General features: G+C 39.5%; 1 protein-coding gene across 7 annotated transcripts in view; it reads left to right on the top strand.

Moving 5' to 3' along the window:
- Positions 1-12698, top strand: part of PTPN13 (protein tyrosine phosphatase non-receptor type 13) — a 128065-nt gene that overhangs the window by 60267 nt on the left and 55100 nt on the right. For all 7 annotated transcript variants that reach the window (XM_074589147.1, XM_074589146.1, XM_074589145.1 and 4 more), the window contains one exon: positions 2383-2946. In XM_074589147.1, the coding sequence (XP_074445248.1) occupies positions 2383-2946 (564 nt within the window). The remainder of the gene's footprint in view (positions 1-2382; positions 2947-12698) is intronic.

Below are 12698 nucleotides of genomic sequence, written 5' to 3'. Positions count from 1 at the left end.
GGATATCATCCCACTGCTTTAGATAGATAGTGGAAACTTCACAATGAATGGCTATTTTTAAAAGGCTTTTTTGTATCTGTGAATATTATATGTAATTCACCAGCCTTATGAGGGATGTATAGTCTGAGAATAAGATAATAGCATAAGATTTACCTGATCACAAAGGTAATTATGTTTATTGGAGTTTAGGATTAAAGCCATATTTGTTAAATATGAAGTGATGCGTGTTGTGGTTTGGCCTCAGACAGTAACAAAGAACCACGTGCAGCTCTCTCGAGCTTCTCCCAACAGGGAGGAATCAGAAGAAAAAGGCAAAACCCATGGGCTGAGACAAAGGCAGTTTAACAGAAAAGCAAAGGGAACAAGAAAACAACAATAACATGGATAGAGGAATGTACAAGCACAATTATGGAACCACCGCTCGTCGACCAGACCCGGGACACCCCAGCTCGCTCCAAGCAGCAACTTCTTGCCCCCTCCCCCAGCAGCTCAGGCTGGGCATGGCTCACATGGGATGGAATGCCTGTGTCCCTGCCGGAGCCTGGGGAGAATTAGCCCTATCCCTGACAGAATCAGGACAGTGTGTCAGATCCTTTCAGAAGTTCATTCTCATTGGCAAAGGTTTTTGTTTTATTCTCTTGGCTGGAACGTGTGGGAACTGTGTAACTTCTTATGAGACACTTCAGACAATCTGAACCCTAACATTTTACCATCATTTATTTGTGTGTTGGTAAGAAGCAAGGGGATTCCTGGTTGTGTTTGGCTTTAGTCTTGCTTTTTTTAAACACCTGTTGTTAGTTTAATATTGCAGAAATAGAAACTGAAAACTAACAGCCCCTCTTCAAGTAGAATATCAGGACTGAAAGGTATAAAGCCATAAGCTTTTAAAGTATTTCTGAGTACAGTTATGAGCATCCTCAAAGCATAGAGCGCAGTAATTTACTTTGAGCTCATGACTGCTTTCTTTCGTGAGGATGCCTTCAAGGGTGCTGCTGCTTAAAAGGTATATGTGGTAATATCGCAGTAGAGGGGGAGCTAGCTCTGAGAAAAGCACCACATGCCATACCAGCCCCACCTGGGTGAGCAGGCATTGCTTAGGCAACCCAGCATGGAATACTTTTAGTTGTGTTTTCTCGTTAGGGGTATCATGATGAGGTTGATATTGCCATATGAATGCAGTGTGTATGCTGCAGATAGGAAAGGTTAGACTTCATAATAATTTTTGCAATGTACTTGGTCAGTTGAAGTTACAAGTAAATTACTGCCTGTGTGATATGCACCACAGACTTTGGATTTTCACAACTATAATAATGCAGAAGTATTCAAAAATTTTAGTTTGCTAACAGAAAGTAAGTAGCAGTTCGGTAGTCTTCAATACTAATTTTTTCTCTGGGATTTTACTCTTATAACGGTTAATTCTTTTACTCTGATCTCAGGAAGGCTTAAGAACATGAAAGGTAAACTTGTAGGTCATCTGTTAATATTAAGAAATTTGATTGTATTTACTGATGTTTGTAATTAATTTTGTAAAATGAGGCTAATATTTTGAGAAAACTTTATGCCTGAGACAACACAATCATAAAAAATTTCTCAGTGACCATCATATGATATTCTTCAGAGAGCACATATTTCACTGATATTATTCTGCCTCTGACAGTTTCTTTTATTGTGGAAGTAATTTTACAGTAATGGAGAGGGAGAAGAGAGAGAGTTCATTAGTATTGGCTGATCCATTTATTAATGAAACATGAAGTGTACAGGCTCATAGAATCACAGTGGTTTTAGAAGCTTTCTTGATTTTGTTTTAAAGTATTCTTTATCTGGAGAAACTGTCATCACCAAAAATAGTCATTGAAGGAAGATCCAGGATTTTTAAAATTCCTAACTACAAAGACATTCTCCTCTTACTACTGACACTACTGCTGGGCATCTGTAAATCTGCAGAACAAACCTGGACTTGTCATTAAAAATTGTGGGTGGTGTCTTTGGGTGTGAGAGGTGAGAGGAATGGCTGATTTCATATTGATCATTAACAATACTTTTGGTGATACTTCAGACTATTTTAAAAATAAAACTAATGAGAAAACTTTCAGCATGTGCGTGATAGTATTTTTTTATGTTAATGCTGAATTATAGTAGACCTTTTTTTTTTTTCTTGAGCACTTCAGAAATAAAAAAAAATAAAATGCCTGTTAGATATGAAGTAGTTGGAGTTCTGTCTTTGTTGACTGAGGCAGCCTTTTAAGTAGCTGTCTCAATGTTTTGTATGGCAAGATCAAGGCTAAAGTGTGTGCTCAGTATACACTGTAACAGTAAGTAACTTGTGTTGGACTCCTGTGTTTAAGTACAAAATTACATATATGAAATGTCTCCTTATTCCAGGGAAAACATTAGTGGTCAATGCACCCGATGGACACAAAGCTCACTTCTCTCAGCAGACCATGCTAAACAAAGGACTTAGCAAGTCTATGGGATTTCTGTCCATCAGAGGAACACAAGGAGAGGAGGACTTACTTCAGGGCATTTCTGCAGATTACAACTTGGGACGGGAAGATGGTTGTTGTCCTCATAGATGTAAAACCAGTGAGTTTGAAAAAAAAGGTCACCTTCATACAGATCTCACTCCCAAGAGGAAAGTATGGGCATCCTCCACAGATTTGCTTTGCACAACTGACAAGGCAGCTGAGAGGGACCATGCTGGAGGCTCTCACGGGCACAACCATCAGCGTGAAGCATTTACAGTATGGACTACCACTGCTACCAGAAACAAGGAAGCAAGATACTCTGATGGGAGCATAGCACTGGATGTCTTCGGACCACAAAAAATAGACCAAACACGCCATGTGCCTGAGACATCAACTTCTGCAGCAATATCAAGTGCCTTTGACAGGATAAGGGAGAGACAGAAGAAGTTGCAGCTTCTGAGGGAAGCTATGAATGTAGAAGGTTAGTGAAGCTTTTTGATTTTTCTGAGTATTCTAGTCATTAAACAAAGATTTCTCTGATAAATCTGAGTTCTCATGTAGCAGCTCTTCAAACTACCAAGGTCTTCGCTTCATCTTCTTTTTTTTAGGTAAAGTAAAAGCATTAGAATATCTGTTGCCAATGAAGATAAACGTGCTTGTCCAGATTGCTTACCTAGTGAAAATAGTTCATCTCTGTAAGTCAGCCAGTATCATAAATTATAATTAGAAAAAGACAAAAAAAAAAAAGCTGCTAATAGCCAATTGTCAAGTAATTTTCCTTGAAGGAAAATCCTCATCTCCAGCTATTAGAGATGGATTTATACCCCAGAGGAAAGGAAGAATGGATGATACAGTTAAGCCCTTAAATATGAAGTTATTTTTGGACTCATGTTAAGATCTTCACCTCAGTGGGAATACTTGACAACAAGTTCCATCAGTTAATTAAAAGAATGCTTGGGGCGGGAGGGGGAAAGGCTTTGTATTTGTTTTGTGTAAACTTATAAAATGGTCTTTATGCAGAACCCTATAAGGGGAACTGCGTATTTTGTTTGCTTTGAAAATGTGACATGATTTTCAGGGGTTGTAAATTTGGGACAGTTGGATAGAAACTGAGAACAGAGTCGGATCCTGCATGTGATGGGCCAGAAGGCATAATTTAGTCATCTGAGGTATGTGGTAGAAGAGCTCTATGTACAGAGCTAGCTCAGGCATTTATTCAGGTGCATTCAAAATGCATACAGCTGAAAACTCACGGCTGCCTGTCTGTTGCGTGACAGAAATAACTGGGGGAGATCACTTCTTGCCTCATTTTCCTGCGCTGAGGTGTAAACACCTCCCTATTAAGGAGAGGCGATAAAGCCTTTTGTCAAGGTTGAATTTCTAAAAATGCCTGTTCGTGCCCCTAGTGGCCATCTCACAAGATGCCTGTATTGTGGTTAGCATGGGAAGCCAGTTCTTTCTCTGCTATGCATGTGAGCCTTGTGCTTCAGAAAGGACTGTTACTGAAATGGCACAGGAAGTTTAAAAAGCTACTGTGATTTCTGTAGAAGTTGTACAGACAAGACAGCTGGAGGTTTTTTGTGCTATCAAATTAGTATCTTCTGATGAGGGTTACGTTATAACGTGAAGGAGTGAACATAAATGGAAGTAGTACTGTGGTGATACCACTGTTATCTCAGTGTTCACCCTCTGTCATTATCTACCGAGATGTCTGATGAGATACAGGAAAGGTTCATTGGTTTTTGGTTAAAGAGCCTGAAATTGAAGGGGACCATCTCAAGTATATGAGTCTACTCAGATTTTTGGAGATAGGCAGCTGACAAAGTTTAGGAGGAGGCCACTCCCTACATTGGGAAAGCTCAATAGCCGTGTTGTTCAGGAGTGCAGGTTTGTGTTGCACAACAGCAAAACCAAAAGCTTGGCCAAACCCATTGATGAGCAAGAGTTTATCGTTCTCATTCAAACAGATTGGGAGATAGCAGAAAACATAATGTGCCCGTGCCTTGCAAACTGAGATAGTTCAGATGTGTGAAACTACTCAATTCATAAAGGGAATGGCTGAAAGTGCAGTCAAAGTAAACCGGGAACTGGGGCTTAATAGTCACAGGAGCTGAGTGACAAATCTGTATAGGGAAGATTGAGGCAATAGCTAATGACTCACTGCCCATCCTTCTGAATTCACAGTTATTACTCAGTAGAAAAAAAATTCAGATACTTTCTCAACAAATAGCTGGGATGCAATATTCTTGTCTTCTTAGCTCTTTACTTTCAACAGAGAAAGGAGGTATGTTTCACTCTGGAATTGAAGTTAGGAGTGTATGCTCTGCTGTTTTATTTTAGGCTCTTTTTTTCTTTTTTGGTCAGTTAACTACTTAAAAGTTTTGGGCCAGAATCTAGTTGTGAATGTGAATTTTTAATGGGAGACAGTTTAAACGAGTATTTTAGTGAAATGGATGGGGAATACTTTTTCACGTAGGAGTTAGTTGCAGTTGTGTTTTACAGGGCTTGAGAAGCCTGACTGAAAGTATTCTATTCCACCTTAATAAGCAGATTCACAAAAGCCTTAATAAATAAAGCCTGGTAGTCTATTAAGACTGCTTTCCCTTTTCCTTTTTTCCATATGTTTTACTGTTCTTTATCTCACATCTGGTTTACAACAGATGACTCCCTTGAGATCTTTCATAAAAAGAGTCTATTGCTAGTTTCATCTATGAAAGACATGAAAAATACAGTCTGTAAGTTTTTTGTGCATTACTATTGTATGTAATTTTCAAGCATTTAATGGGTAGACAGATATTTTCAAATGTCAGGCATTATCAAGTGTGTGTGGAATTGCTCTTCTGACATAAGTCCAGCCTAGCTGTGAGATATGAGCAACTGCATGGAAGGCTGTGGTAAAATGTCACCTATCTTGATAAAGGCAGGGGTGGCAGTTTCTTGTGGAGCACTTGATGCAAGGGTATCTTATTGCCTACAGCTGGTAGTCATATAGTGGATAGGTGGGCAACGACTAGAAAGGGAGTGGAAGCAAGTCCACAGAAAATGACAGCAACTACTACTCTTTCCGTACGTGGAACACAGCACGACCTCAAAGGAGAGGAATTGAAAGGAAAAACAGAGAAAGAGTGTAAGCTATTTTGAAAGCTTGTGTAGTCAGGGATAAGGGTCTGTTCAGGTTGGAGGGGAGGAATGGGCAAGGAGTCATGGGAACAGGGTTGGCAGTTGGGTTTAGTAGAGAGGACAAAATCTGCCTTCTATTTGGTAGGTTTGGGGATATTTTCAATTTAGTTTAATCCAGGTCTTGGTTACAGTTAAGTCTGTGTAAATTGTAGTAAGACTCTGCTTTCAGTTGCATGTTGTTTTTCCGGTTTTGAATTGTGAAGTGGCATTGGACTTTCTGCGGGTTAAACTTGGCCAGGTAAAACTGCCCTCCTCAAACCACAAAGGAACTTAAGTGACATGTGGCATACTTCTTCTTTACCTTGTTTTGGGTTAAGCTGGCAAACTTTTTGTTATTCATAAAACCTTAAGGAGCTCTGACTGTCTTGGAAAAAGAAAATGTACTCCTGCACAGGCTGTGGTATGCCAAGCTTTCACTCAGAACAGATTTTTATGATGCAGATTATAAACTCATGAAAAGTAGAGTTTATAGTGGAAAGAATGACAGAGCCTTAATTATAGCTGTGCTGTAATAGAGTAGTTTGTAGTGAGCTACAGACCATCTAAACTGCACTGTAATCATACAGTCAGAACATCTCAGATTTAGCCGCAGAAGCCTTCCAAAGACAGTGTCGTTGCGAGCGCCTTGCTCAGGAACTGGCTGTTTTATATGTTATTCTGCTGTACAGTTTCAGGGTTGAGGTTGTTTAGCTCTTGTGTACTAAAGATGATTAGGTGCTTAGCCAGATGGGGGGAAGGGGAAGGGAAAGAGATGGCTGTTTGACTTCAGGTATAGCCAATTCTGAACTCTAATAAGAGACTCCAAAAATATGTATTAATCTGTATCTCTGCTGTATTGTTCATTCTTGGTTTTGTTACGTAGGTTTTGTGAGCTTAGGTAGAATTGTTTAGAGTTGTGAAGTTGTTAGGTGTTAAACCCCAGCAGTTTATCTGTATGAGGAGAGCAGATTTTGGTTTTGTTGTTCTTTTGAAACTTGGAAATTGTTGCTTGGCACCAACTGATGGTGTCCCATTTCAGAGAGAAAATAATACTTTGCAAGCCTGCATTGCCGTTTAAGAGTGTGAAAGCATCATCTGTTCTCCCTTGCCCACAGCTTGCTTTGCCTTTTCACCCAGGAAAGTGATTGTATCTTCTGAGAGTTACGAAGTGTAAACACACTTCAGTTTTTGTATCTCAGGCCTGCCTTCAAATGGCACAGTAATAAGGCACAAGACTGTGACACTGTAACCTTGTATGAATCTTTCCCTTTTATTTGCTTAGGCAGCATCCACCCGCCTTGTTATGAGTGGATGTGCATACTTCTTTTTCTTGTATGCAGTTTTGCTTCTGAGGATGCTCATGTAAATGAGACTCATGACGGAGCAAGGTGTGTAAAGATTGCTTATGTCCTGGTGGAAACTGGAGCACAGAACCAGTTAGGAGAGCAGTAATGTAGCTGTCTGTGGGTTGAATAGCAGATAGAGAGGGAAAAGAGGGAAGGATACCAAAAAAGCTGATCTTGCTGAAGCTTTTGGAATGCTGAATGCAGGGGTCATGGAATGGGGGTGGTTTGGGAATATTCTCAAGCCTTTGTTAAATGTTTTTGCAGTTGGGAACCATGTGAATCCCAGAGCCTCAAGTTGTGCTTATTCCTCTCTCTTCTTACCTTTGATTTTTCCAACTAAAAACCCAAATGATCAAGTTCTCTTTTCTTTTTCTCTTTTTTTTTTTTTGTCCGCTTATTACTCTCTGCTTCATACAGTCAGCATGAAGAAGCAGTAATATTCTGTGTTTCTAGAGTTGTGTCTCTGCCTCTTAAGTGTTCTGGGTCTTTATATCCCCAAAACAATGTTTTCATTATCTACCCTGAAGACTCATCTGGATGTCATTTAGAAAATGAGAATATTACGACTATATGTGTTTAGGTGGGGAGTTACGGTTAGGGATACTCTAAATGCCTGGATTTTAAAAGCTGTCTTAGTTTGAAGCTGCATTTTTGGATAAGGGAAAATTTTTACAGATAATCAGGCAGCTGATGGTAATAAACTTATCCCAGCAAATGAAGCCTCAGAGATAGGAATTTTTGAGCTTCTGTAGAATTGGGTTAAACGGAAGATGGGGTTTAAGGGCAAAAGAAAAATTTACAAACCTACGTCTATAAATTCAATGAAATGTGCATACTTTTCTTGTTCTCTTGCATTGTATGTACTCAGTTCAGGTGTAGGCTAAGCAGAGGAAATGTGACTCATCTACCATGGTGTATCTGTTTGCATGTGAAAGCAAATTAAGGCTCAGTTTACACATGTCTTAAGGTCGTTGTGCTGCAGTATGATTTAAACTGAGTGGCAGCAAAATGAATCCTCATGGGGTTGGTATGTCCGGTAAGGATAAGGTTCAGTTAGAACAGTGTTCAGAAATTATATTAATAAAGCTGAAGGGCAGGATAGTGGACTGATACTATTTTAGATAGAAAACTTTCAGTTGTTAATTTTACTGAAGCTACAGAAGTTGGCTTTTCAAGGAAAAAGAAAGACATTTTTGTGGGATTTCTGTAAAGTACAAGTGCCTTGGCATTGACCACTAGTATTTTGTTCTGAATTACATAGTTTAATATAAGGTAGTAAAACAGCTCTTAGAATTCCATAATTGCCCAGCAAAGTGGCATCTGCTTTATCTTTTTTATTTAGCTTTCATCAGCTCACAGTCTGGGATTATCAATTTTTAGTCAACACATTACATTCTCAGTTGGATAAAACATTTAAATTAAACCAAACAATTTTATTGTCCACACTTTCAATCTGTGTCTGTGTCCATGTACATACCTTGTCCTAGATGGCGTGATCCAAATCCAGAAAAAAAAGGGTGTCTTCCTAAGTACAAGAGACTCCATTCTTACCAGACCCTGGAGTTGTTATTTTTAACCTTACTGTTTTCCTTCCCAGCCTAGCCCTAGAGATATATGTTTTTGGCAATTCTGCATGGTTCTGTTTCTTCCTGTCACTCAGATGCTGCTAGACCCAACACATCTGATGTCCTTTAGGCTCTCGAGGGAGTCGCCTGGATGGCTGGTGACTTCTGATGCATGCACAATGCAGTTTTTTTCATTTAGAATATGGGTAGTGGAAACGTTGCAATTGAAAATGAGCCTGCTCCCCTAGAAGGCTGAATGGATTTGTTTCCCTGGTGCACTTGCTGGATGTGAATCCTTACTAGGCATTTATTCTGGATCTCTACGTTCTTCCTGTTAAACCTGTGCTGCCTTGCATAAGATAATTCAAGTTTTCTTAGATTAAAAGAGGAAAAAAGAACAGTAAATACGACTGTAACCTATTGGTTAAGTTCTTGTCAAAGCAGCAAGTCCCAGCCTCTCCTAAAGGACAGTTAATGTGTTTTAAACGGTCTTATAGTAACACTCTTACATAATTGAGAAATGCACCAATAAACCTCAAAGAGCAAAGGAGAGCTCCTTTCTTGTCATGAAACTGCCTGTTAAACTCTGCCATCTTCTCTGTCCTTCTCCTTTTCTGTACAGCAAGCAGTAATTCTGTAATAATGTGTATTTGAAAACCTGTGTATCTAATGTGAGTCATGTGTTCAGGATAATGAAATTCCAAGCTAAATGTGGTTCTCTGGTTTCTGTTGAAATTGGCTGAGGTGAGGCTTTCTGTAAATCACTTGTCTGGGCTTGCATGTCTTGCCTTGCATAAATAGTGTGTTTGGGGTTTTTTTATTCTGCATTATGTCTGTAAGGTTGTGCTCTGCTGACTTTGATAGGAAGCTTGAAAAAGCACCACTGCAGCACTAAGCAGCACAAACACAGAAATCTTCAAATTGTGATGCTTCACTTATCTCTGCATCGTAGCGCTACTGTGTGTTAACTTCTATTATTAGTGCAGGTTTTGTATATTCATTTTAGTTATGGACTTAAAACATGGGTTGTTTTTCTACCAAGGTGTGAAATGACTTGAAGTGTTCTGGGTAGAGGCTCTAATCTAAACACTGAGTTGTTAACAACAGTAATTGGTAGAATGATTTTTGCTACCTTGTGCTTGGTGTTCCTAGAAGTTAAATCCAATTCTGAAGTCTCTCTTCAGTCGCCAAAAATTTAAAAAAAAAAAATAATCCCCAAACCAAACAACCACACAAAAAACTCCCAAAACAACAAATGCAGGCCATTCAAAAATCCCAGGGAAAATTGTAAATATGGGAGATGAGTTGTTTTATTGTCGCCTTTAATTTTTTGATGTCATCTTTCAGTTCCTTCCCATCCAGACAGGCTAGAAGTGTGTCCTCATTTTTGAAACTACTGTATGAAAAGCTTAGCTGTAACTTGATCCCAGAATTGAGACTTCATGACCTTTGGAAGATAGTTCTTAAGTAGAAGTTTGGCTTGGATATGTTCCAAGTGCCTTCTCTGAAGTTAAATCCTAATATGATATGTAGGAATTGAGGAGAATTTGCTGGAAGAGAGGAGACAGCATAAATTATTTGGGTAATTTTGCAAGCATTGTAGATACAGTAGTCACAATATTTACAATTTATTTGAATGTCTGCAGTGCATATCCTGTCCATGCCCCAGAAAAGATTAATTTCGGTTAAGAGGAGAGGTGCTGTGTTGGGGTAATGTGTAGGGGGTGTACACAGACATGTCTATATACCAGCAGAGAACTGGAGGCTGTCTGCCAAAGAGACGATGCCCCAGCAGCAAACAGTTCCACATCTATATATATTTTTTCCCTAAACTGAGCAAAGCAAAGAAAAATCTAGAGGATTTACCCCAAATTTCAGGTTGTAGCTGCTTAAGTGCTTTTAAACTTTTTGCCCCTATGCTGAAAAGGCTGATAGTCCTTGATGCAGCCCCATGTGGAAAGGTTGTAAAATGCCTCCAGAAGATGAGAAGAATACCTTTGCTTGTGTTATTGGGATAAGTTGTATGGTCTTGCTCGGATGTGACAAGAAAGGAGGGTGGTCCCGTCTCTGTCTCTGTATTGGAAATGCTGGGAGAATAGGTTTAAACCTATCTGGGCCTCATGTGGAGACCTGTGAAAACATTGAGATAAGCAGTGATTGGGAATCTTGCTTTATGTTTCTTGGCTCCTGAACTTACCCCTTGGCCTACAGCAAGGTGCCAACTTCTGCTAACAGGATGAGTCAAGAGAAGTCAAATACCTTGCAGAGTCAGATATCATGCCACCACATACAAACGCTTGTTTTGTATTTTGACTACATATTTCTGTTTTACTGCTCTATGTTTATTTTTTTGCAATACTTCATGTCTTGAAAAAGCAAGATGGAGGCACAATTTGTGTGTGATTCAGGAAGCCCAGGCTGCTGACTAGGTGGAAAAAAATAAATCTGTTTAAAATCTCATGTTGTGTTTTATTGTTCACTTCCCATCATCTTGCTTCAAAGTCAGTTTAGCAGACTTGAAAAACCTACAGCTAATAAAACTACTGGGAAAGAAGAGATCTGTTTTCAGTTAAACATTTCTGTACTGTAGCTCCAGTATCTTGTTTGGATTGATGCCTCACTTAAAGGGCTGGGAGCATTTTAAAAATACATCTCTACCCACTGAATTTGGTTTTTATTTCCCTTGTTAGGCAAGTAATTGCTAGAGTGGCAGTAGATTTCTGTGTTGTAAAAGCCAGAAAGCTGAAAATAGCCATTGTGAAAGACTGAAGCAACCCCACCCTCACACCCCACACCCCCCCAGTGAATTATCTTCATCGTACTGTAGGTTGGTTTGCAAATGTGCAAGCAATATTGCTTGTTTCTGAGAATAATGTGAAATGTCCTTAGGATTAATTGGCTTTTATGCTGCTAAGCTCTGCAACTGAGATGGGTTGTTGGGAGCAGTTGGTTTCATGGGTTGATTGGTGAGTTTTCCCAGTTTTCTTAAAGAGTCTTGTCCAGTTCCCCGCTGTCCTACCAAATACAACTCAAGAGACCTGGTAGACATGGGGGAAATGCTGGCTTTTAAGGAGGAAGGCTTTGGAAACTGATACTCCAAAATTAACACGAACTAGTCTTTAGTCTTGGTCAACTGTGTTATCATATCTTTTCATGTCTTTTTCCTATTTGGAGTTTTCCCTGCCTCTGTAGGGAGTCTGAATGAGTAGTGCCATTGACTGCATGCCTAACTTGTCCTCTGACCTAACACTGATTATGCTGCAGGTTTTTTGTTCTCACAGGATTTTTCACCAGGCATTTTGTTTTCTGGATGTGGGAAGTTGGAACCTCTGACTATATTTTTGCAGTATCCAGAGTCAGCTGCTCATGTATTCCCCATTTTGTAGCCTTACACTTTATATTCCTTGCTGTAGTGATTTGCAGTTGTCTTCATAGCAGTTACATGTGTTTCCTCTATATCATCACTTTTGTTTTCAAAAACATGAACAGAGACAGGCTTCTGCAAATAAAGACACCTGAAGTTTTCTCTCACTTAAACAGTGAAGCATTGGTAATCCCAAATGAGGGCATTTTCATTTTTTCATTTTGTTTTCTGCTTTTACGCACACTATGGGGTTGTTCATTAGCTTCTGCGTAGGAAAGTTTTGGGAGATTGTTGTAAATGTCCAGTACATATCACTACTGTGGAGTCCTTTGCTCTAGTATGTTGTTTAAATATTCATGTAGTTTAATGTTGTTTAAAGAATCCACTGAATCGTATTTTGTGGATGTCAAAGATGAGCTGAAAGAATTATAACTTTTCAGTTCCTGCTTTGTCTCTGTGGATATTTTTCCTTTTTCATTGTGAAGGAGCCAGGGACCGAGTCCTGCTGGTTGCTTCCTACACACACGAGGTGCAGTCCAAATGTTTTCATGAGTTTTGTTTGCAGGAGAGATTGGTTTCTGTCTTGGGTTTTGTTGTTTTTGTTAAATAATAGTTTTAACTTGAAATAGATCATGAGAGAGAATTTCAGAGGAGGTGGCTCTGTTAGGATAGCCAAGAGAGGCCAGGCAGACCACAGAAGCCTCAGGCTGCGGGGACAGAATGGGACTGCACAGCATCCCCTGCGTGTTTGCTTTCAGGCTCCACAGCCACAGATGGGCATTTAAAAAGTTTTGAAAAG

The sequence above is a fragment of the Larus michahellis genome, chromosome 5 (assembly GCF_964199755.1).
Source record: "Larus michahellis chromosome 5, bLarMic1.1, whole genome shotgun sequence".
NCBI classification, from domain to species: domain Eukaryota; kingdom Metazoa; phylum Chordata; class Aves; order Charadriiformes; family Laridae; genus Larus; species Larus michahellis.
The sequence above is the reverse complement of the archived record's forward strand: the minus strand, read 5'-3'. Positions and strand labels throughout refer to the sequence as shown.